The following is a 26,795-nucleotide window of genomic DNA, read 5'->3' as shown; positions in this document are numbered from 1 at the left end:
TTGGGTGCCTGCAAAGCATTCTTTCCTATTCATTATGTATATGGATGGATAGGAGCATATTTCGACACCTACTATCGTGTTAAGCGTCCACAATGAGGTCCGCAAATGTGCAAGGTTTCTGGCGAGAAGATGGCCAAGTATTTTGACCTTAGTAATGCCCGTGAGTTGTTTCAACAAGTTAGTGCGCGACAACTTCACCATTTGGCTATGCTACAAGGGAGGGAATTGCATCTTACTGATCGTGACGAACAATTGAATTCTTGGAGTGACTTTTTTATAAGTATTCGCTCAAGCTTCATCACCCTTAGGCATGATGACATTCATATTATAGAATCTTAAAGCCCCCATAGGTTTAGTTGTCAATTAGGCTTTTGTCAAGATGTTCCTGGCAACCTCATAGAGCAACCTTATGACGGCTCACTAAAAATGCTAGTGCAATTATGGGACTCCTGTGTTCGTCTTGGAGGTTCGTCAAAGGTTATTGTCCCTATACGTCCTTCAGAAGAGGGGCCTCTAATGACTCGTGGGTATGCAGATTGGTGGTCAGCTCGTCGAGTGCACTCCTCCCGACAAAGTACTCACATTATTTTGAAAGTTCCAAGGAAAGATGATATTCCTTTATCCTCCAAAGATGATCAACGTCAAAAGAACACTCACGAAGGGTCTTCCAAGTCCAAGTTAAGATCTAAAGATCCTTCGCCAAGCACCAAGGTCTTATCAAAGTCTACCCCTTCGACGGGCGGGGATGCCCATGTGGACAAAGGATCTAAACATATTTTGTTGACTTCCAAGACAATTACTGCCACTCTGGAGGTGAAGAACAATACTTGCAAAAGGAAAGCGCCTCCTACTTCACCAAACAAAGATATTGCAAAGACAGCCAACATCGTGCCAACAAATGAGGAAAGGACTCAATCTTTTGCTTTGCCTAATGAGGTTGTGAATGTTAGTGCGACATCCAACTCGAACGAGAGTGATGTTAGTCACGACATACATTGGAATCATTCAAAGAAGAAGGCTAAGGACACGAGCCATAGTGAGTTTGCTGACTTGGATGCTCTTAGTATCGATACTAGATTTTTTGTAGAGGGTGACTCTAGCTCAACGATGTCGTTGTCTAAATTGGAGAAATGAGTAAATATTATTTCCTTCAAATTTACTCCCTTTTTTTATTTTTTTTTGAACACCAAAGTTATTATTATTTTTTTTAATTGCAGTTGGGCGTCGATGAGTTGTATGATGATGTACTTGGTGGCAACATGGTGGAAGACTGTGTTACAAGCCCAAATTCCCTCTGTGTGGCCACAAAAAGTCCTCACACTTCATTTGATGGTGTTGAACATCATGCTGCAAATAACACTTCGTTGACAGATTTGAGTCTACCCAAAGAGTCGCACCTCGTTCTTCCAAAAGATGTTATGCTTTCCAAGCCAGCTGTGACAAGCAAGATGGAGGCTGCCGCAAGTCAAGCAAAATGTCAAAAAGCCTTCGAGCCTACTCTATGGCCGTTACATCTTGATGCTCCAAACTTCAAACCACAAGAGACTATTTCCCTTATTAAACTTTCTTTTGTTAACACGATGTGGCATACCTTGTGTGAATGGATCGAAGAGTTCTTTCTTGATTCTCTGGATAGCTTCACAAAGTTGGAGAAAAGTATCGCTTTGACTATTGAGGAAATTAAGAAAGAAAATATTATTGATACTTGTACTTTAGAGGCTCTTGTTGAGGCTTTCTTGAAGACGTACGCAGATTACGATGCTTTAAGATCGTCCAAGATGACTAAAGAATTTCACCAAGAGTCACTTTCTGATGCACGACGATGCCTCGATGATGCAAAACAGGAATATAAAAAAGTGAATGAGTCTGTAGAGTGACTTCAAGCCAATCTTGCGAGTGTTGAACAACAGCTAGCTGCCCTGGCCTCCAGAAAGAAGAAGATCATTGCACTCTTAGATAAATAACAAGTGAAGTTGGCTAACAGTCAAGAGAACATTGACATTACCGAAGGGGAGATTTATACCATTGAAGCCAATCATCCATTATCTAATGATGAAGCAGAGAAATTATCCCTCCTGAAAGGGGCAGTTGAGACAAGCCGCCAACAAATCCTTAGCTTCAAACCTTTTCCATGATTTTAGAGTTTTTTGTTTTGCTTAGGCTTCTCGACTTACGTTTTTTTTAATAACTAATATCATGTAATGGAGTACTTATTTCTTGGAGAAATAAAAGCATCTTTATTTTTAGTATGTGATATCTCTCTTTGAGACCTGGATTCCCTCTGTTACTCCCAATTATTTCTTTCTTAAATTTCAGCACATGTCTTGTGTGTTGGCTTTGTTTCTTCGCGCGCTCTTGTTAAAGAAAGTCATATCTTGAGCTAGGAGTGTCAGAATTACAATCCGTTTACACCGTTAGAAAGAAAACTTAGAGATCTAAAGTATCTATGAATTTCATGGCAGAGCTCCTTTCGGGCTATCAACAGAAAATTCACGACATCGACTTAACTACAGTGAACTTTTAGATTTGCATACCTTCAGCGAAAATAATTGTATATTGAGCTAAGAGTATCGGAATTACAATCCATTAGCAATTTCATAAATTGGACTCGGAGATCTAAAACTCTTCATAACAGAACTCCTTTCGGACTGTCAACAACAAATTTGCGAAGTCGACTCAACCGCAGTGAACTTTCAGATTTACGTACTTTTGGCGAAATTAATTGTATCTTGAGCTAGGAGTATCGGAATTATAATCCGTTTGCAATGTCAGAAAGTAGACTCGGAGATCTAAAACTCATTTAAATTTAATAATAGAACTCCTTTCGGACTATCAACAAACAATTCGTGAAGTCGACTTAACCGTAGTGAACTTTTAGATTTGCGTACTTTTGGCGAAAATAATTGTATCTTGAGCTTGGAGTGTCGGAATTGCAATCCGTCCATGCTATTAGAAAATAAACTCAGAGACCTGAAGTACCTACGTATTTCATGGCAGAACTTGTTTTGGTCTACCAACAGAAAATTTGCGAAGTCGACACAACTGCAGTAAACTTTCATATTCGCTTGCATTTAGAAGTCTTTGCGGCATAAGACCTTCTGGATTAATCAAAGTTCCAGATCATGTAATGCTTGACCCTTCGGAACCCAAATTAAAATTTTCACAGTTAGGCCACATGATGGGGGGAACAACTCACATTGGATTCAACCACGCTAAGCTTTATGGTAGCATCATGTTTTGAAGAAATGAAGCGAACTTGGAAAGGCATTCAAGACAAGATAGCGACAATCTTTCGCGACAATTACTTTTATGACTTAGATTATTCTTATAGGACGAAGTGCAAATATTTTCATCCTTTTAGTCTCTTGACAATGATGTATCAGATTCTTGTAGCATTGAAGCAATGAAATGTCCATTTTGGCTCGACACAAATTGCCTTCTTTCTTTCTGTAATATGCGCCTATTTGAGCAATCAACGTGATGCCTCAGCTCGAATTTTGATGATCATGTCACGTTGAAATACATTTTTTAAGCTTATGCGACTGAACTTAGAATGACACTCTAAGCTGCCTACGTACCTCGGTGAAGAGGATTAAGTCATTACGTAGTTCAAAATAAGTAATTGTTTTTTACTCACGTGACTGAACTTAGAATGAAACTCTAAACTGCCTACGTACCTCGGTGAAGAGGATCAAGTCATAACGTAGTTCAAAATAAGTGACTTTTTTTTAATGTCCTAACTTTTGCCTTGGCCGCCTATTTCGAGGCTTTCAACCTAGCAGACATTGTTTTTTTGCCTAGGCCACCTCTTTCGAGGCTTTCAACCTAGTGAATTTTATTTTTAGCCTAGGCCGCCTCTTTCAAGGTTTTCAACCTAGCGATTTATTTTTATTTTTTATTTTTTTTATGTCCTAACTTTTGCTTAGGCCGCCTCTTTCGAGATTTTCAATCTAGCGAACGTTTTTTTCTTTTGTGGGTGCCGTTCGCAGTTTAGGCTCATGCGGGCCAGGAGCGTGTCTTCTTCAAAGATAATACCTTTTCAGAAATTTTCCATTGATAGGGCCAATTCTCATGCCATCTGCATCAACTAACTTGTAAGATCCACTTGAATAAGCTTCTTGCATAACATATGGACTATCCTATTTTGAAGTGAATTTGCCCCCGGATTTGCGAGAGGTGCTAATAGGTCTTCTTATTGCAAGAACTTGATCGCCAACTTGGAAGGATCTCAAGCGAACCTTTTTGTTGAAAGCACGAGAAAGACGAGCTTGATAACATTCAAAACTTTGTTGAGCTTCTATCATTTTTTCATCAAGGGACTCTAGTTCTTCAAGGCGCAAATGAGCATTTTCTTCTTCAGTAAGACCTTCTTGGACAGTGAGTCACAAGGATGGTATCCTTGAGAGTGACGGCCTCGGCCCATTTTGAGAAGTAATCATTTGTAGCCAAGATGTATAGATGTCCTCCAGAAGAATTTGGAAGTGGTCCAACAACATCTAATCCCCAAGCGTCAAATGGCCAAGATGCAACAGTAGGGTATAATATTTCAGGTGGTTGGTGTATAAAATTTGCGTGAAACTGGCAAGCCTTGCATCTTCGAGCATAATCTAAACAATCTTTCACCATTGTCGGCCAGTAGTAACCCATCCTCTTAATGTGGAAGTGGAGCTTCGGCCCAGATTGATGTGATCCATAAACTCCAGAGTTTGCCTCTTGCAGAGCTTGGGTTGCTTCATCTTCCCCTAAACAACGCAAGAGAACTCCCTCAAATGATGTCCTTGTAGTAAAGGAAGCGAGGGGCACGCCGACGAATTTTGGTCTTTCTCCTTGGATCTTCTGGGAGTATCCCATAACATAAGTAGTCAATCATGGTTTGTCTCCAATCAACCTTCTCAGCTTCAGCGACGGCTACCAAACGCTCGAGCTTGCTTTCTTCATCCTCGTTCTCATCTGGTGGTACTATCCATTTTTGGCAAATAGTGATTTGTGTCTGGCCGGGCAGAGTCAATGTCGAAGCTAGAGCAGCTAAGGCATCGACTTTCTTATTTTCCTTCCTTGGAACATGCTGAAGTGTTACATTGTCAAGCCATCCAATCAATTTCTGCGCAGAATCATTGTCACGACCCAAAAATCCATTAAAGGTCGTGATGGCGTCGGACACCACTGTCCGGCAAGGCAAAAAATAAATACTTGATTTGGTTCTCATCTTTAATATTTCGGAAATCATATTTCCTTCAATTAAATAGTAAAAGATGGCGTTTACAAAATAAATAATAATATCTTTAAAAATTCCAATACAGTGCAACCCATAATCGTCCAAAACCCAATGTCACAAATGCATGAGCATCAACTAGGAATATAAAATATTATACAATATCTGCCCGAAATACAAATTGGACAGGAAAATATAAATACTCTGAAGGAGACTCTGCTGGCTGCGGACTCATAACGTGGAATGCATCTCACCTAAATCCCCGCAATAACCGTGCCTCTGCGCCGACAAGGCCACTAGACATATATGTACTTGCAAAAAACGTGCAACAAGTGTAGCATGAGTACGTAAATCAATGCGTACCCAGTAAGTATCCCACCTAACCTCGAAGAAATAGTGACGAGGGGTCGACTTCGACACTTACTAAGGGCCAACAATATGATCATATGAAATTCTAATTAAGCATGATATATATAATAATAAAACTCGAAACAAGAAATAACTGAATAATTCATCACCATATTTAAGAACCTAAATCACTTCCTTCATTTAAAACCAATAATCTTTCAAATAATAAATTTATACCAATTATAAAAAGGACTTCCAGTTCTGTTATCATACACAAATACCATCGAGGACGTTCGACCCGATCCAACATAAATGTAAACTGTGCACTGCCGAGGGTCGAACGGCGCTAACCATAGATGCATCTATTACTCCGCTCACGGATCATACATGCGACGCGGTCAAATATAAATTTAAGGAATTACCCCGTTCATGGATCATACTTGCGACGCGGTTACTCATAGATTTCTTAAGTTATTATAGTATTCTTCTATTCTTTTCATAATACGAAATTCAAACGAAAACTTTTAAGATCCCAATTTTTCCTCAATTTCAACTCCTTTCAAAACATTTAATAAGCAAACTAAATCCCGCTCCTTCTCAAGACAAACAATAACCATAAATCAATAACAATAGCAACAAGGCATGATATAAGCCTAAAACTACCCGGACATAGGCATAGCTAGTAGCTACGTTTAGACTCTCATCACCTCGTACGTATGTAGTCCCCACAAATAGAAGTACATAACTATTTAGTTCACCTGTGGGGTTAATTCCCCCTTATAAAGTTAGAAAAGAGACTTACCTCGCTCTGAAGTTCCTTCACTGACTCCCAAGCCTTTCCAATAACTCAAACCGATTCTCAACGCTCCAAAACTAGTCAATAAATATGCAAATCCATGAATATATACTCTAATACTCCTTATAATCCAATTTATAATAAATTCCAATTTCGTTCTAAAAGTCGATAAAAAAATCACCCTCGGGACCACATATCCGGATTTCAAAAATTTTCGAAGATAATCATTACCCATAGCACTACGAACTCCAATATATAATTTATTCTCAATTTCATGCCTAATTCGTGATCAAAATCCAAGAATACCAATTTCTAAGTTTTTCTTAAAAATTTTAAATTTCTACAAATTTTCATGCTTGAATCCATGTAAAAACCATGTATTTAACTCACAATGTGAAGAAATCACTTACCCCATTATAGTTGATGAAGATGGCACTCCAAAAGTGCTCCAAAATCGGCTCTCGTGGACGAAATGAAGTGAAAATGAGCCAAAACCCGGTTCTATAAAACCTCACTGTCAAGCGATCCTCGCACCTGTGGTGCAATAGCTGTTTCTGCGGCTCAGTAGGTGCGGCCACTCTACCGCTTCTGCGGTCCTCCTCCAGACCCCTCAGCTCCGCATCTGCGGCCCCCATCCGCTTCTGCGCCTTCGTTTCTGCAGCTCCACGTGCGCAGATGCGGTCCCGCTTCTGCAAAACTCGGCCACATCTGCGGTCCTAGCCATCTCCAGCCTAAGCCGCTTCTACGACCCTCGTGGCCTCTTCTGTGGCTCCGCACCTGCGGCCCTAACCTCGCAGGTGCGGTTACACCAGAAGATAGCAGCCTCAGCACCTCCATAAGGCCAAATTCAATCCGTTAACCATCCGGATTCCACCCGAGACCCCCGGGACCTCAACCCATAATACCAACACGTACTAAAATATTATACGGACTTAGTCGAGCCTTCAAATCACATCAACCATCATCTAAATCACGTATCGCAACCTAATTCAAGCTTAATGAACTTTAGAACTTCAAACTTCTACATTCGATGTCGAAACCTATCAAATCACGCCCGATTGACCTCAAATTTTGCACACAAGTCACATTCGACATTATTGGCCTACTCCAACTTCTGGAATCGGAAATTCGACCCCGATATCAAAAAGTCCACCTCCGGTCAAACTTTTTGAAAACCTTCAAATTTCTAATTTTCGCCAAAAGACCCTAAAATGACCTACGGACCTCCAAATCCACTTCCGGACGCGCTTCCAATACCATAATTGCCATATAGAGCTATTCCGAGACTCAGAATCCCAAACATACATCGATAACATTGAAGTGCACTTCAACCCAAATTGATAAAATTTTTCCAAAAGGCTAACTTCCACAATAGGCGTCGAAACGCTCCCGGGTCATCCAAAACTCGATCCGGACATACGCCCAAGTCCATAATCATCATACGAACCTATTGGAACCTTCAATTCCCGATTTCGAGGTCATTTACTCAAAATCAACCCTTGGTCAGATTCTTCCAACTTTAAGCTTTCGAAATGAGAATTCTCTTTCCAAATCCACTTCGAACTTCCCGAATTTTAATTCCGACCATGCTTATAAGTCACAATACCTGAATTGAAGCTTCTCATAGCCTCAAACCGTCGAACAACATGCTAGATCTCAAAACAACCGATCGGATCGTTATAATCATGATAAGGACGTAATTCTGGCTTTTTGACCTCGTAGCTACCTAGCAATTGATTGATCACTAACTTAGAGTCTCCAAAAATATGTAATTGGAGTTGTCTCATATCAACGGCCATCTCAAGCCCAAGTATGAGTGCTTGATATTCTGCAATGTTGTTGGTGCAATGTTGTGTTAAGGTGAAGGAATATGGCAAGACTTCTCCTTGAGAAGTGACAAACACAACACCTGCACCAGCTCCTTCATGATGTGAGGCACCATCAAAATACATTTTCCATGGTGGTTGCACTTCGATGAACATTGCATCCTCATTAGGTAGTTCATCAATCAACTCTCAATCATCAGGTATTGGATGATCTGCCAAAAAATCTACCAAAGCTTGTCCTTTCATAGCTTTTTGTGGGATGTACACAATCTCGAATTGTTGGAATTGGAGGTACCACCTTTCTAATCGATCATTGAGGATGGGTTTTGACATAACAAACTTGATCGGGTTTGCCCTTGAGGCGAGACGGATGACAAGAGCTTGAAAGTAGTGCTTCAACTTTTGAATTGTGAAAACCAATACAGACATAACTTTTCGATCGGAGAATACTTCAGCTCATTTGGGGTCATCATCCTACTCAAGAAGTAGAGGGAATTTTCTTTACTTTCACCTTTTTCTTGGGCCAAAAGGGCTCCAACTAACCTTTCTTGGGCTACAATTAATAGAATCAATAGCTTTCCTGGTATAGGGGCTGCCAGAACCGGAGGTTTCATCAAGTAGGATTTTATGCTTTGGAATGCGTTGCTACAAGCTTGGTCCCATTCAAAAGGTACACCCTTCTTCATGAGACTGCTAAAAGGCTGGCACTTCCCTGCTTAGATTTGAGATGAATCTTCTAAGGTACGCCAATTTTCCTTGTAGACTTTTTAGTTCATGTACATTTCTGGGCTCGGGCATCTTCAAGATTGCATCAACTTTGGCTTGATCTATCTCAATCCCTCGATGTCGAACAATGAAGCCAAGGAATTTTTCAGAAGTAACTCCAAAGGCACATTTCAACGGGTTCATTCTAAGTTGATATCTCTGGAGTCGTTTGAACACCATTCTTAAGTCTTGCAAGTGGTCTCCTCCCTTTCTTGATTTCACCACTAAATCATCCATATAGCATTCCACATTCTTATGGAGGATGTCGTCAAAGATATTCTGCATTGCCCTTTGATATATGGCGCCGACATTCTTCAAGCCAAAAGGTATTACTTTGTAGCAATAAATGCCTTTAGGAGTGTGAAATGCAGTAAGCTCTTCATCTTTCGGTGTCATACGTATTTGATTGTAGCCAGATGATCCATCCATGAAAGACATCGCCTCATATCCGGTGGTGGAATCAATCATAAGCTCTGGAATGGGTAGCGGAAATTCGTCCTTAGGGCATGCATTATTGAGATCTCTAAAATTGACACAAACTCGAATTTGGCCATTCTTCTTCTTAACAGGAACAATGCTTGAAATCCATGTAGGATATTTAACCTCTCGAATGAAACCAGCTTCGATGAGTTTATTGACCTCAGCTTCGATTGATGGGATAAATTCTAGCCTGAAGCGTCTTTGGGCTTGCTTAATAGGACGAGCTCCTTTCTTGATCATGAGATGATGAACTCATACTTTAGGATCTAAACCAGGCATCTCTTTGTATCTCTAAGCAAAGACATCTCTATATTCTTTGAGTAGCTCCACATAAGTGCTTTCTTCATCTGTGGTTATTAGGGTACTTACATAGGTGGGCCTGGAGTCTTCTGCAGTGCCAAGGTTGACTTCCTTCAATGAATCAACTGTTATTTTAATTCCTTCTTCTAGTTTCGGAGGAGCATCCTCGACATCTTCGTCTTCTTGGGGATCACTGTCATTAAAAGATATATGGCCACACCAAGAGGCATCTCCCAAATTTTCGTCAACCTTCCTTAGAAATGAAGTGTATTGCTCCTCATTCGCAGTACTATGATATGAAGATCCTACACTTTCTTCATCTTCGTCACGCTTTCTAGTGTGGACCATTGTGCGAGTCTTCACTTTGAGTACCTCTCCGCATGAAATCAAAAGTTCTAATTGTCGCCTCATTCTGGAAGGGATCAAGGTTTGACACTCTTTGGAGATACTTTGGACTCTAGATGGCAAAGGTCTTCTTATTTTTTCATAATTTCTTTAGGGCTTGTTCTTCTTCCTTTTCAATGGCCCCAACTTCTCGAATACAGAAGTTCTTGTAGTTGGTTCTCCAAGTTGATCAAAGAGAAAATGCCTTTTATTAGGATCAACGGGTTCATCTTCCATCGTGATATAGTTACTACTTTCTCTTATAATGGAGATGCGAACTGGTGGGGGTTGTTTGTAACCCAGACCCTCACGTGATTACTTCGCCACATGCTCCTTATTCTTCATCGTGTTTGCTTTTCTAGTAGATTCAGGTGGGAGATTCCCTAGCTTAGACGGTTTGTTGGTATCATATCCAGCCTTTGCGAACAACCTATAAGCATTCAGATCAGAACCTTCATTTGTGCGTTTCGTGGGGAGTGCCTTATTTTGAGGTATGTTAGGGGCCACAAACTTTTCCAGTAGCTTTGAAGATAACTTTATGGTATCAATCTTCTTGATATGAAGGGTTAATTCTCTTAGTGCATCTTTTTGGAGCCTTGATGAATCTCCTTCATCTTTCTTCACTTTTGGGACGTAACGAAATAAAGGAGCTATTTTCTTGCCTGCAGTTGCAGCATTCTGTTTGTGAGCTTTTGAAACTTGGTATGCTTTTATTGTAACTTTATCTTCACCAAAAGCTACTTCAGCCCTTTTGGACACGATATTATCACCTTTAGCCTTTGTGATATCATCAACCTTTACTCCCTTCACGATGTAGTTCTTCAAGTAGAACTTTGCATCAGCGAAGTATGCCTCGGCTTTAACGAACGGTTTGTCATCAACAACTATCTTCTTTTCGACTCCATATTTATTATATTTAAAATATTGGTAGTAAGTTGATGGGATAACTTTGTTCTCGTGTATCCACGGCCTGCCAAGCAACAAATTGTATGAAGTCTTTGCATCAATGACATGCATCCATGCAGTTGATTGCATATCTCCCATGGTGATTTCCAATTTGATAACTCCTATGGCCCTTTGTCCCCCTTGATTGAAACCTTGAATCATCAATCGGCTTTCAGAAAGTTCTTCAGTTGAGACACCGAGTTCTTTCATTATGCGAATGGGAAGAATGTTAACTGTAGATCCGTCATCTATCAAGATTCTGTTTATCCTCCACTCGAGCACATAACCCACCATAAACAAAGGGCGATTGTGTAGTGTCTTACCAAGTAGGAGATCGTCTTCAGTGAAGATGATTTTTGCATTACAAACATCTACTTATTGGTATGAGGACTCAACAAGACTATTAGACAGTGATGGAGACGGTGTTGGTGTGACATCGTTCTTTTCCTCTTCTTATTTATCAGCATTACAACACAAGGCCTTGTTATCATCGTCAGATATCCTCATGCGAAACCAACTTGGCAAGAATTCTCCCAAAGTCACTGGGTGGCGTGGCTTTTGGTGATGGTGTGTCTCTATCTCCACCTTCTTTGGGTTCTTAACCATTAGTTACTTCTTTGGTCTTCTCACCGCCTTATTCATCGTAGGTTGCTTCGTTGATCCTTTTTGCAGACTCAATTAACGGCATCTTCGACGAGTCACCAGGGTCCATCCTTCTTCATCAGGTTGCTCAACTCGGACTTTGTCATCCTATAACAATTCTTCATCTTTATTCCCTTCACAGGTGCATATCTCAATCAGATCGAATGAGCCAAAGGCAATTAACACCTGGTTTGTACTCGCCTTTTCGTCTTCAAGCTCGATTTTCGTTTGACGAGCCAAATCCATAATTTGTCCTTGAAGACAAAGCACTTCTCAAAAGGGTGACCTACAAGCCGATGGTATTTGCACTAATTCGGGTCATTGCTTTTTCCAGCTTCATCTGGCCGCTTCATCTCTGGCAACTCAATAAGCTTTAGCTCGAGGAGTTCTTCAAATGTTGTAGGCATATCAGAGTCTAGAAATGGGTACTCCTTTTCTTGCATCTCTTTGAGAGTCAACTTTCGATTTGCATTGTCTTGAGAGAAAGTTGTTTTCATACTCTGTTTCTTGCTCACCTTGGTAGTAAACTTCAAAGGAGAGGCATTGACGTTCATGGATTCTTTGCTTTCATTCTTGGGTACGAACTTGCTCTATTTCTTGACTTCTTGCTTGTCTCTTCCCTTGCGAGGTTCGTAGATGGGCAGCCCTTCATTTCCCACAGAAGCCATGCTCAACTCCATATCATGAGCATGGGTGGAAAGTTCTTCAAATGTCTTGGGCTTAATTCCTTGCAAGATGTAATGAAGTCCCCAATGCATCCCTTGGATGTACATCTCTATGCTAGAAGCTTCGCTTAGTCTATCTTTGCAATTAAGGCTTGCATTTCTCTATCGATTGATAAAGTCAATAACTGGTTCATCTTTTCGTTGGCGAGTGTTCGTAAGTTCCACCATGCTCACAATACGCCTAATGCTATAAAAGCGATTGAGAAACTCTTGCTCCAATTGGTCCCAACTATCAATGGATACAACCTCGAGGTTGGTGTACCAATCAAAAGCATTCACTTTTAGTGAGAGGATGAATTGCTTGACAAGGTAACCTCCATAAGTCCCTGCATTATTGCATGTCTCAACAAAGTGCGCAACATGTTGTTTGGATTACCCTTGCCATCGAACTGCTGAAATTTGGGAGGTTGATAGCCGGCAGGAATCTTCAAGCTATCGATTCTAGCAGTATACGACTTTGCATATGTGAGAGAAGACTTTGAAGCGACCTCATACTTATCTTTGATAGTTCCCACAATGAATTCCTTCAATTGTTCGATAGGAATTGATCCTTCGGAGGAGACATGAAGTTCTTTGGCGGATGACACTTATTTTGTTGGGGGATCAGCCTTCTCATGGACTTCAGGGAGCTTTCCAGGTGCATGATTTTATTCTCCATCCATCATACTTTCAACTATGCCTGTCAATTTTGCGATACAGACATCTTGATCTTGAGCATACTTTGTTAAGACATCAATCGCCTTTGTCAGATTTGCGAGTTGATCCTCTATTGACGAAGTGTTAGTCATCATTGCCTCCATGATTATTGCAGATGATGAATAATAGCCGAGACCTTCCCACGGATTGAACTCAGTTTGGAACATGTCATGTGGTGAGATTGGCGTTGAGCCAACACTTAAAACTTCATCATCAGGTTGGGTAAGTTGACTCTTGGTATTATATAAAGTAAGTTGAGCAAGAGCTTTCTCCACAACTTCTGTAATATTATCTCCTCTCTCTGATTTCCTAGCAGAGGACCTTTCTTCTTCGGATGATGAAGATCTCAAAGCAAGCATTGGTGCATACGATACTTGGAGTGCTTGTTGTCCCAAGACGTTAGCTTTGCTTCGGATGATTGGCCCAAAACTCTCCATAGTAGCGTTCAGGATACTTTCAACGTCAGAAGAAAACTTGGAGTCAATAACTTTTGAGTCGATCTTCTTTGAAGCCATCTTAGTGATCTTGAATGTTGAGAGTTGAGAATAAATGAGAGGTAGAGATGGTCCCACTGGGCGTGCCAAAATTTGTAACAACTAAATTTCATTCTCTGATATAGAATAATCAAGACAAGAAATATAGCGACAAATATTATATTCAATTTCAAGTGATGAGATTACAATCTCTAGAATATCTCGAATCTAAAGAGATGCGGTCCTCTGATTCTTCTCCTCACGAATGATGGTTCAAGAGTTTGAGAGCTTGATCTTGAACTTGACGGATTTCAAATTTGCGGTGCGTCGCAAACAACTTAAAGCTCGTCACGAACCAAGATTTGTTGTTGGGTTATCACGAACGGAAGATTTGAAGCCGCCCGCTTATGATTTGAGTTCGCCTTTGGAATTTGACCACAGACGACGATTGCAGATATGGATGGAGACTTTGATGCTATTCTTGAGAGCTTCTTTAGCCTTTCCTTCTGCTTACTTGCTTGTGGCTTAGCTTTCTCCTTTGACCCCATTATATAGGTATGGGGTGGAGCAGTCTCCAAGAAAACCCTAGTGGATCATTGGGCTTGAGGTTTATGGGCCGACCTATTTGATAAAAGACCAATTGACGGGCTAGCCCAATAATACATTGGACTTTTATTTAAATCAATTCATTTTAGATTTAAATAATCGACCCGATTATACTAGCCCATAGTATCATTTGGACTAATATGTATTTAATATATGATGAAATCTAAATTACTTGTGGATTTAAATTTAATAGAATTTTGTTTGTCTACGGCTAATCGAAGCGTTTGGAAAAACTCATGAAGATAATCAAGTGCAAGATCCACGAAGCAAATTGCTATACAAAAATGGGTTAGAAATCTACTATATTTAAGACCCAAATTTATTTATTTATTTGCTTCTTTGTGATTTTATGGATGATTTCTTTGTTAAATTTGGGGCGACAACATGTTTTATTTTGATGAGTGAAGAGATTAAATTTAAACTTAACACGTAATTCTTTTATGGTTACATATTTGGAATTTGCAAGAATAAAGTGGTTTGTGTAAATTATATTGTGGAGGAGATCATAAGCAAGTAACAACGTTAAAGAGTACTATCCTATCCTATCTATCTATCCTTGAATCCGCAAACGTGTAGAAATAGTAATTAATCCTTTGACTTTCTCTTAGTTTTAGATTTGTTGTTGTTTGGCATTCAATATTTTGTTCATTATTTGAAATTACTTATCCTCTTTCTTTCTTTCTTTCTTTCTTTCTTATTTTTGATATTTTGAATTTTTTTGTTTGAAAATACTTTTTATTTTTTTAGCTTAGTCTTTAACAAAATATTTAAGTTCCGTTTATTATGTTATGAAAGTATGTTATATAGTTTTGGATGCTTTCAATTCCAACTATGATAGTTTGGGTATGAAAAGTTTAGTATGTTATCAACTAATATTTTAGTTGTTATTAATATTATTATTTTTTATTTATTTCAACAAATGACAACTCCTTGTTTATATATTAAGTTATTTATTGTAAAAAAATTTAATTAATATTAGTCATGTTGGACTTTATATTGTCGCTAATCAAGTTTTTAGAGATAGCTGAATGAGATTAATATTCACTATAATTCATGCACATATGTGTTTATTAAAATTATATATTCATTTGTGATGACCCAATATGTTATTTTTAAATTTAATATTTATTTCGTTATTCTGAGACCTCAAATAGCACCATTCATCTTTCCTCGACTTGCATGCGCAGTCCGTATAATTTTTCGAAAAGTTTTTATGTGAAAAATGGATTAAAATATGAAATAGAGCTTTAAAACTTAATTGAGTTGACTTCGGTCAACATTTTGAGTAAACAGACCCAGATCAGTATTTTGACAGTTTTAGTAGGTCCGTATAGTGATTTGGGACTTGGGCATACGGAATCGAATTCGAAAGTCCATATCTTGAATTATCGCCATTTGACGAAAAGAAGAAGCTTAAAGGCTAAAAGATTTCAAAGTTTGACCACAAATTGATTTCTCTTGATATCGGGGTCGGAATTCAATTTTTAAAAAATTTCATAGGTCCGTTATATCATTTATGACTTGAGTGGAAAATTTGAGGTCAATCGGACTTAATTTGATAGGTTTCAGCATCAAATGTAGAAGTTAAAAATTCTTAAGTTTCTTAAGCTTGAATTGGGGTATAATTCGTGGTTTTAGTGTTGTTTGATATATTTGAGGTCTCAACTAAGTTCATATGATATTTTAGGACTTGTTGGTGTATTTGGACGAGGTCCCGAGGGGCTCGAGTGAGTTTCGGACGTGTTTCGGATTATTTTTGTAAAAATTAGCAGGTCTGGTTCTGGTGTTTCGCACCTGCGACTGTAGGAGCGCAGGTGCGGCCCCGCTTCTACGGTGAGTCTCGTCGCTCTTGCGAATTTAGGGCCTGGACAGCAAACTCGCTTCTACGAGAAAATGGTCGCAGATGCGACCACCGCTTCTGCGGTTTTTCGATCGCAAATGTGGAAGGTACCGCTTCTGCGGCTCCTTCATGCGCTTCTGCGCAGTCGCAAATGCGGCCCAATTTTTGCAGATGCGGACACCAGCTTGGCAAGCCATTTCACAGATGAGAGATTATTCTCACAAATGCGAGCTCGCAGATGAGGCACTTGTGCCCGCAGATACGAAAAAGCCTGGGCAGAACCCATAAAATCGAGAGTTAGCCATTTTTACTCATTTTTGAGTTTTGAGTCTCGGATTTGGGAGATTTCAAAGGGGTTTTTCACGATTTCGACTTGGGTAAGTGTTCTATACCCAAAAGTGATTATATTTCATAAATCCATGATTATATTCATCGTTTATTTCGGATTTAGATGGAAGAAAATTGAAATTTTTGTAAAACTTTTCAAAAACGAAATTTAAGATTTGAAGGTCCATTTGACATCGGAATTTGATAATTTTTATATTGTTAGACTCGTCTCGGAACGGGTGTTCGAATTTCGTGAGTTTTTCCGAGATTCGAGACGTGGGCCTCACTGTGAAATTTTGAGATGAATTTCAGATTTTAATTCGAAAAATTAGTAAATTCATATGAAATTAATTCCTACGATTCGTGTTGAGTATATTGAATTATTATGACTAGATTTGAAGCTTTCGGATACGAATTCGTAAGGCAAAGGTTTATTGGAGTCTTAAAATTGGTTACGAAGCGAGGTAAGTATCGTGGTTAACCTTGACTTGAGGGAATAAAACCCTTAAATTATTTGTTAAGTGAATTTCATATGTAATGACGTATAGGCGAGGTGACGAGTGCCTATACGTCGTCAAATTGATTGTTTGCATAATTATATGAAAATAATAATTTATTTTAAATCATGAATTAATTATTATATTAATTATTTCTCTCAAATTCCTTGTTCAATATTATGTCTTAAATCCATGTTATAATTGCTACATGCTTGTTTGAATTTTGTGTCGTAATTGCTACATGATATTTAGCATATTATATATTAAATTACCTATTTTCTCCCTGATTTTCACGATTAATTGCTACTTGTTATTACTTATTTCCTAAATAAATCATAATAATTGTATGCTTTGTTGCCTAATAATTTCTTATTAAATGTGGTATTTATTGGAGTATTTTTATATTTAAGAGTTGTTTAATTATATTGTTGGATCGGGCTGCACGCCGCAACGGATTTATTTTTAGTTTATATTGTTGGAGCGGGTTGCACGCCACAACAGTAATTAATTGAGAGATTATATTGTTGGATCGGATTGCACGCTGCAACGGATTTATTTTAAGTTTATTTTATTGGAGCGGGTTGCACGCCGCAACGGAATTTAATTGAGAGATTATATTGTTGGATCAGGTTGCATGCCGCAACATATTTTATTTTAAGTTTATATTGTTGGAGCGGGTTGCACGCCGCAACGGAAATTATTATTATTATTATTATTATTATTATTATTATTATTATTATTATTATTATTATTATTATTATTATTATTATTATTATTATTATTATTATTATTATTATTATTATTATTATTATTATTATTATTATTATTATTATTATTATTATTATTATTATTATTATTATTATTATTATTATTATTATTATTATTATTATTATTATTATTATTATTATTATTATTATTATTATTATTATTATTATTATTATTATTATTATTATTATTATTATTATTATTATTATTATTATTATTATTATTATTATTATTATTATTATTATTATTATTATTATTATTATTATTATTATTATTATTATTATTATTATTATTATTATTATTATTATTATTATTATTATTATTATTATTATTATTATTATTATTATTATTATTATTATTATTATTATTATTATTATTATTATTATTATTATTATTATTATTATTATTATTATTATTATTATTATTATTATTATTATTATTATTATTATTATTATTTTAGTAATTGACTTCCGTTTAATATAATTTGTTTAAGAATAGTTAAGATTATTCTAACGTTGGCTTGCCTACTAAGTGAAATGTTAGGCGCTATTACGGTCCCGAAGATGGGGACTTCTGGTCGTGATATCATTGATATAGATACATGTGCATCATATGTACCTAAAGACTAGCCAATTTTAAGCCCGTTATTTAAAATATATTCATAATTTATAATATATTTAAAGATTAACTAATTCATCCAAACTTTCAGGACTAAGTATCCTGAATTTGAAAATTCAAGACTTAGTGTCCTGAAGTTTTGAGCTGTTAATTTAAAATTCATGACTAAATGTCCTGAATTTTTGAACTACTAATTTAAAATTCAGGACATAAGATTCAAACTTCTAGAAATAATTTTTTGAACTTTAGGACACGACGTCCTGAAATTTGAACTTTGAGATTTAAACTCTAGAACGTCATGTCCTGAAGTTTGAACGAAATTGACTAATTTTTAAATACACTATAAACTGTATATATATATTTTAAACAATATGCTTAAAAGTGGAGGGGCCTCGTCCTCTGGTATTGCAACGCCCCTTCTCTCTTTTCTCTAATGCTTTCCAATCTAAGTGGGCGTTTGGACATAAGAATTGTAAAATTGCAAAAAAAGTAAAAAAAAAAAAAAAAAAAATTCAAGTGAAAATGGTATTTGAAAATTAGAGTTGTGTTTGGACATGAATATAATTTTGGGTTGTTTTTGAAGTTTTGTGAGTAATCTGAGTGAAAATTTTGAAAAACAATTTTTTTGAGTTTTTCAAAATTTTGAAAAATTCCAAAATACATTTTCAAATGAAAATTGAAAATTTTATGAACAAACGCTGATTTCGAAAAAAAGTGAAATTTTTTTGAAAATAATAAAAAAAAAATTATGTCCAAACGGGCTCTAAATTTATACAACTCTCGTTTAGTTCCTAAACTTTGTGCAGAGTTAAATTAACATGCCTTTTTACTGACGCATATGAAGCTGTTTTTATGGCTCCTTAATTTTTGTTTGGCTTTAATTGAAACTTTTTGTTAGGGGTGTATATTGACCGGGTTGGTTTGGGTTTTTCAATTACTAAATCAAACTAATTGTTTCGGGTTATTAAATCTAAAAACCAAGCCAAAGCAATAAAAGTCGAGTTTCTTAATCGCGGTTTTTCTCGGGTTCTCGAATTTTTTTCATAAAATCTTCATTGCACAAAATATAGAATTTATGCTCCAAATATTTTTGTATTAATCCAAGTTAGCCCGAACTATATAAGGTGTTTTTCAACAAAATAATATATAAAATATGAGATGATTTGTGACATTGTAATAAAATACTCAATAATAAAGATAATAAAATCGCATAAAATATTATTAATAAGCCATAGTAAAAATGAACATAATCTAAAATTACTAAGTTGCTAAAATAAGTGCTATTATAAGTACTATTATTTACATGACTAAACACTAAAAAAAAAGTTATGCATTTTATCTAAACCATAGAAAAAATAAAAAATAGATATCCAACAATATTTTCATTTCTAGTACAATTGAATTGAATTGAATATCTTTTATTAGCATTAATATTGATTTGATTTTGGTTTGGACTTCATTTGAGTTACTAACATTTATAGAGTATAAAACTTATTGGAGCATTCAAAATAAGTCCAAACTTGAAAAGTTGAAATAATACGTTAAAAAATAAAATTATGAAATTTTTAAAGAAATATTTGTAAATGACACTACAATAAATATTTTTATATATTAAATATATTTAAAACTTCTACACATGTAATGTCGGGTTGATTTGGTTGCGGTTTGACTTTTTTTAGTTAAAATCAAACCAAACCAATTATGGTCGGATTTTTTTTTTCCAATACCAAACTAATCAAACTGAACCATAATCGATTTTTTTTTTTTCTGGTTTGACTCGGATTATCGATTTGGTGCGGTTTATCGATTTTCTTTGTACACCCCTACATCTTGTAAAGGTCACGTTCAATAGTAAAGAATCATGGGATTAATTATTTGAATTCCGCAATGTGTTATTTTTTGAAAATATTGGGCATGAAGATGTAACTCAAATAAAGAAAAGAAAAGTAAAGAGGGGTAGGGAAATTGATGTAGTCCGCATTAATGAACTAAGTTTCGATCATTTATTTATGTTCAAGTGTCTTTTAAGAAAAAGCTTAATTAGAAGAAAGACAGAAGCGATCATGAGATGAATCTTTCAACATTTTTAGGATTGACTTTTTGATTTCTTTGTTTCACTAACCATGGTGGTCTTTAATAAATTAATATTAGTCATTGATTATCTATTTGTGTAAAGAATGATTGTTTCCTCTATCTTAAACTTAATGAGATTAGGTTGAAGGTCTACGTATCGCGACCTCTGTTTTTCTTTTTTTTCTCGTATAGTAAGATTCAATCACCTTGATGGCTTTTTAATTTAAAAAAAAACGGTTCCCTATAAATTAGTTAAATAAGAACTAAAAATAACAGTATATTGCTTAGGATGTGTGTTACAATGTGTGCAATGAATTATCAGACCCCTTTATATAGTAGAGGAGTCCTACTCTAGGTACATATCTATTAAAGGTAAAAATCTCTTGATTTGCTAATTGTTGGCTCCTTGCCGATGTGCGCCGAGATTTCCGCCGTAATATCTACCCGGTCGCGGATATTTCGGTCTTCCCTTTGTTATTTCCGAGCTCGCTCGAGGCTAAGGTCGAGACCGGACTCAACGTTCCTCGAGGGCAGGTCTTCTGACCTCAGGTTCTAGCTTGGTGAGACTCGAGATCAATCTCCAGTCCGTGGTCGCCACGTTCCAAGCCAAATCTACCAAGTTGTAGTTGAGCTCGATTTCGACCGTATACCGATAGTCCCCTTATTTTTCAGAGAGTAGATGACGAGAAATGACATGAACTTCCGATCCTGACCTCGATATTTTGCGACAGAAATGACAAAACAGTCAAAACATCTCGTCACTCAAGTTTTAATGGCATTAAATGCCTGTCAGTCGCCGGTCGGCCATTCCCGGATATGAGCAGTCGCTGAGACACTATAAATACCCCATCATTAGCTCATTAAAAACTTTACTTTCAAACCTTCTACCCTCGTGCCTTAAAAATCTCAATATTTCCAAACATCAATTTTCTGATTATTCTGAAATCCTTTTATAAGAACTTGTGTTCTTTATCCCAAATTATTAAGCATATTCTTTTAACTTCCTCTTTTTCCTTAATTTTCCAAAGAAATGGAGAAAGCCTCAAAGTCCGTTCCCCAAAAAGAAACTCCCTCTGCCTCGCGACCGGTCGAAGAGGAAAATGTTTCGTTTGTTGCTACTAAGGAAACAGCATCGGAGCCCCCCTCCCCCTTGAAGATGCTCGCTCCTGCGGGATGCCCGACCGGTGCTGATTTCAAGGTCGAGAAAACCTCCTCGGTACCGGGTCAGTGTGAGCCGGTCTCGAGATATATATGCTCGGTCACCGATAGCTTCCTCTCCAAGGTCAAAGAGGATTGCAACTAGGTTGTTAAGCATATGGTGGTGCCTACCCCCGAGGAAGCGATTACTACATATGTGGGGTTTTTTTTTTTAAGTGTATACACTTATCCCTTCACGTTGGACCCCTTGGATCCCGCCATCATCGTCTTCTGTAAGAGGTACGAGGTGACCCTCGATCAAATCCATCCCTCTTTCTGGAGGATAGTAATTCTCCTCCGCTTCTTCGTAAACAAAATCGAGGGGTGTACCTTCACCATCGATCATCTCATATGTCTGTATAGTCCCCGACTCTAGCGATGGGGATTAATAAAACTTGCCCGTCGGGCTAGTAAGGCTCCATTCTCGAGCATCGATGAGGATCGGAACCGAGGTTGGTTGGGTCGGTTCATTCGAGTGAAGACCTCAAATTTAATTCCGGTTTAGGATATGCTATTTCCTGAGAAATGGAACATGAAATGCAAGTATAACCTTGCCTTTAAGATTTTGTTTATAGCTTTTCCTTTTCCTCCCTTATTATCGATGTTTTGTGGTGGTGCAGCTGTTGCTCGGATGCTAGATACAATTCCTCGACTCAAGGAATGGGTCGAGAGCATCGTATCACAGAAGCCATATTCCGAGCGTGCGTGACGCAAACTTTCGAAGGGCCGGTGGGAGGACCGTTCCCACGGTGAGGTTCCTCTCTCGAGTGGATAACACTTAGTTTTCCTGCTGCGCTCGTTATCACTTATTTTTCCTTTGCAGGTCTTCCCAAAGATGTTGTAATGAGGCCTCCGTCCGGTGATGAAGACATCCTCCCCGAACCACCTGCTCCGAGGCAGGATAAAGAGAAGAAAAGAAAAGAGGCTCAGAGTTCTTCGAACTCGGAGAAGAAAAAACTAAAAAGGAGGCTAGTGCGCAAATCCAAAAAAAGTACCAACGCTCGGAGGATCCCACCGGACTCACTCAATCGACTCAGGGATGAGTTCGAAGAAGAAGAAGAAGAAGAAACTTCCGAGCTGGTGACCCATGTGAGAAGTGGTACCGAACTGCCTCAAACCAAGGAGGCCGATGAAGAGGCAGTGGCTGAGGCCTCAGAACCGGGGAGGGACGAGCCCATTTTGCCCCGAGCTAGGGAGGCCGACAAAGAAACCACGGCCGGTACTTCTCGGCAAAGGAAAATGTCTCGAAGGATTCACATGGTGTGATAGATCTCTCTGGGTCGCCTTCATTCACTGACTCCATGATCAACGAGGCCCGGATGCTGAAAGGACGCCCAAATGAGGGACCTCAAGGGGCGGCAAATTCTTTTAATAACTTCTTCTATGGCTTAGATTCTACCGTCTCATAGGACATCACCGGGTTAGGTGACTTACCATTACCAAAGAAGATACCATCTTCGAGAGCCAGCGGACCTTCTTCAAGTCCGAGATTAGTAGACCGGTTTCTAGCTCCGAGTGCAGATTCTAACCGGAAGCGGTCAATCATTATGTCTATCTCGGAGGATGCCCGTGTTCTTTCCGTCCCTGTAGGGGTTGCCATCTATTTTCGGTGTCTGGTGACCGAAGAGGATCAGGCCAAGATGGACGAGGTGGAAGCGCCCCACCTTGCCTTTTTAACGAAGCTCAACAGGCATTAAATCGGGTAACTTTGAATGCCTCTTTATTATGTACTTAGATTAAGTTGCAAACAATCGTAACATTTCTCTTTGTGTTTGCATGCCTCGGTGCTTCATCATGAAACTTTTCTCCGATATCGGGAAGAGTTAAGCCATCACAAGGCCGAGACTCGGGAGCTTACTGAGAAGAGGGATGCTTACAAGTTTCGCAGTGAGAAAATCGAGGCTAAGCTAGAAGCGGCTCGGAGGGAGCATGCCGACCTGGTCGAGCACGTAAGAAGATTATTTGAAGTTAGTGACGATGAGTCAGACACAGTGGCTAATGATCCAGACCCGTAGGATCAAAAAAAACTTGACCAAATCGAGCAGGTCCAGGCGGAGGTGGATACGGTAAAAGCTGAGGCCGAAGAATAGAAAAGAAACATGGACCACCTGGCCTTGGAAAAGGAGACTGCTGGGGCACAATTGGCTTCGACTGAGGTCCAGCTCCGGGCTACAAAGGAAAAGGCCTCGGTTCAGACTAAAAAGATCGAGGAGCTCTAGACTCAGTTAAGCTCGGCGGTCTCCGGTCAAGAAAATTTGGCCAAGGAACTTGAGGCGGCCAAGTCTAAGGTTGTCGTGGTCAAGGCCGAGGCTGATGAGAGGGTGGCCCAGCACAAGGCTGATGCCGAGGCAGCTCTGGACCAAGTGAGAAATCTGGTGGAGCATATGAAGTGGAAATCCCGAAGGGAGGCCCTCGAGGGAGTTCATGCTCTGGGTTTTGACATGTTTGCTAAAATCGAGAATGCCAATGTATTCGAGGCCAAGTCCAGAAAGTTAGCTTTCCCCAAGGAGGAAGATTCTGAGGGGTCTAAAGATTCGGGTGAGTCCGAAGGTGATGGAGACCCCGAAGGTGATGATGCGGCCCCCGGCGAAGACTAGGCCACTTAGGATCCTTTTAGACATTTTGGTCTTTTGCTTTTTGATTCCATTTGGCCGTTGTAAAATTTTGTATCAGGGCTATTTGGCCCTTGTAAAAATTTTTTGGATATGAATATATAAGGCTTTCTTCCCTTTCACAGCTTTTGAATTTTTTCCTTTGCTTTATTATTTGTATTCACAAAGATCGAAATGCCTTAGCATGAAATAATTAGGTTATGTTCGAAGGTTCAAACAAATCTTGCCTTTACATTATTCTATTTTAAGGCATCCTGGGAGTTTGGTTTTAGCGATCTCCCAAAGTAAGCAATTTAGATTATAGTTTGTCGAAAGTAGCTTATAGAACCGGTTATGAATTATTTTTTTGAAAGCTTTGTTTTTGTTATGGGTCTCGGACTTCTCCGAGCCTTGTTAATATGGCTGTAGCCTTTGAAATTCGGGGGTTGCCTTATAGGTCTTATGCTCCCGAGGTCAAATAGCTTGGACCGTCTGAGTTTGTTTTCGGACGACAGTTCCCGAGTGATTGTTTGAACTCGGGTTAAGGCGGCCCTTGGGCTCGAAACCTTTAGGGGATCGGAAGTAGGAAATTTCTTAAGAAATGCAAAGAAAATTTTTTAAAAGACAAGATGTTTGCAAGGAAAAGACTTCTCTTTATTCTTGTGTGTAATAGTAATACATATGTACATGCTTTGTGTCAGGGTTCGAGCAGTCTATGTGGGCACAATTCATTTTACTGTTTGGCCCTTACATTGAATCCTATCGATCGAGACCCTTCAATCCTGAAGTCTCTTTCCATGCTAAAGTCGATGTAAGAGGGTAACGCCCCCTAGTGTTCGGGGTTAATAGAAGAGAGGCCTCGAATGCTATTGTGATCATCGTCACCGGTTCATTACCGGCCTTCGAATCTAAGTTAGCACGATTTACTTGTTGTCTAGTTAAAAACCTTGCCGTAAAACCCATTTGGGACAAAACCGGTTCAAGGGAAAAAAAGTGCAACGTGTGCTTTCAGACCTAAAATTTCGTATCGTCCCTTGTTGACTACCTGCAAACGTTAGTTTAAGATGTAAATAAAAGAAAGAACGGGGTCGTACCTTAGAAGTAATATCGCTTTAAGTGATTTATATTCCAGTTGTTCGATAATTGCTCGCCGCTCATTGTTCCGAGTTTGTAGGATCCTTTTTCGGTGATCTCGATAATTTGGTACGGTACTTCCCGGTTCGGTCCCAATTTCCCTTCATTCGGGTTCCAGGTATTTAATGTGACCTTTCTTAGTACTAAGTACCCGGTATTGAAGTGTCAAAGGTTGGCCCTTTGATTGTAATACCTTTTGATCAGCTGTTTTTGTGCGGCCAACCGGACAAGGGTGACTTCGCGCCTTTCATCTAATAGATCCAGGCTCGTACTCATAGCCTCGTTATTTGATTCCTTTGTTGCATATCAGAATCTGATACTTGGTTCTCCGACCTCGACCGGTATCAAAGCTTCGGCGCCATAAACCAAAGAGAATGGGGTAGCCCCGGTACTGGACTTCGAGGTCGTACGGTATGCCCATAGGACTTCGAGTAGTACTTCCTTGCATCTTTTTTGGAATTGGCTAACATCTTTTTGAGGTTTTGGAATATGGTTTTGTTAGTAGATTCATCTTGTCCATTACCACTAGGGTGATAAGGCGTTGATAGGATCCTTTTGATCTTGTGGTCTTCAAGGAATTTGGTTACTTTGTTACCGGCGAATTATTTCCCATTATCGTATATAATTTTGGCTGGCATTCCGAATCAGCATATGATGTGGTCCCAAATGAAATCGATGACTTCCTTCTCCCTGACCTGCTCATACGCCTGGGCTTTTACCCATTTAGAAAAATAGTCAGTCATAAACAATATAAATTGAGCCTTACCGGGTGCCTATGGGAGGGGGCCAACGATTTTCATTCCCCACTTCATGAACGGCCTTGGCGACAAAATTGAATGCAGCAGCTCCCCGGGTTAATGAATCATCAGAGCGTGTCTTTGGAATTCATCACATTTTCGAACAAACTCCTTCGCATCTTTTTCCATGTCGATCCAGTAGTAACTGGCTCTGACTATTTTTCAGACCAGCGATTTGGCGCCCGAGTGATTTCCACAGGTACCTTCATGGATTTCTCTCAAAACGTACTCAGTATCCCCCGACCCTAGACATATTGCAAATGATACATTGAATGTTCTTCTGAACAGAGTTCTGTCTTCGGACAGGCTAAATCGGGTTACCTTTGTACGCAGGGCCCTCGATTCTTTTGGATCCGAGGAAAGTTTACTGGTCCTGAGATATTCCACGTACTTATTCACTCCAGTCCCAAGTTAAGCTCGTTGAGTTAATCACGGTGTGGCCTTCTTCCACTACTGATCTCATACGTTGTACGACTTCTCACGAGTTGAACTCGTCGTCTTCGACCGACGACCCCAAGTTAGCAAGAGCATCGGCCTCGCTGTTTTGATCTGAAGGTACATGTTGCAGAGACCATTCTTTGAACCGATGTAATGTCACATGTAACTTGTCGAAGTATCTTTGCATTCATTTTTCTCTGACCTCAAATGTTCCATTTACTTGGTTTACCACGAGGAGGGTAATTGCACTTTGCTTCAATCACATCTGCCCCCAAGCTTTTGGCTAGTTCAAGGCCTGCAATCATGGCCTCATATTCGGC

The 26,795-nt window shown here is 38.7% G+C and overlaps 1 protein-coding gene across 1 annotated transcript; it reads right to left on the bottom strand.

The window, feature by feature from the left end:
• Nucleotides 1-4,356: 4,356 nt before the first annotated feature.
• LOC142167094 (uncharacterized) lies at nucleotides 4,357-9,667 on the bottom strand. The gene is made up of 3 exons (XM_075227252.1): nucleotides 8,963-9,667; nucleotides 4,889-5,101; nucleotides 4,357-4,836 (listed from the first exon to the last, which is right to left on the bottom strand). Exons 1-3 carry the CDS (start codon nucleotides 9,665-9,667, stop codon nucleotides 4,357-4,359), a joined length of 1,398 nt encoding a protein of 465 aa, XP_075083353.1.
• Between the last annotated feature and the right edge of the window lie 17,128 nt (nucleotides 9,668-26,795).

The sequence above is a fragment of the Nicotiana tabacum genome, chromosome 12 (genome assembly GCF_000715075.1).
Source record: "Nicotiana tabacum cultivar K326 chromosome 12, ASM71507v2, whole genome shotgun sequence".
Classification (NCBI taxonomy): domain Eukaryota; kingdom Viridiplantae; phylum Streptophyta; class Magnoliopsida; order Solanales; family Solanaceae; genus Nicotiana; species Nicotiana tabacum.
The sequence above is the reverse complement of the archived record's forward strand: the minus strand, read 5'-3'. Positions and strand labels throughout refer to the sequence as shown.

Coding starts and splice junctions, on each gene's coding strand:
- LOC142167094 (XM_075227252.1), bottom strand. CDS start 9,667: ATGATCAAGAAAGGAGCTCGTCCTATTAAGCAAGCCCAAAGACGCTTC. Junction 5,102..8,962: donor AGATGCCCGAGCCCAGAAAT/GTACATGAACTA, acceptor GATTCTGCGCAG/AAATTGATTGGATGGCTTGA. Junction 4,837..4,888: donor CCGTCGCTGAAGCTGAGAAG/GTTGATTGGAGA, acceptor GGATACTCCCAG/AAGATCCAAGGAGAAAGACC.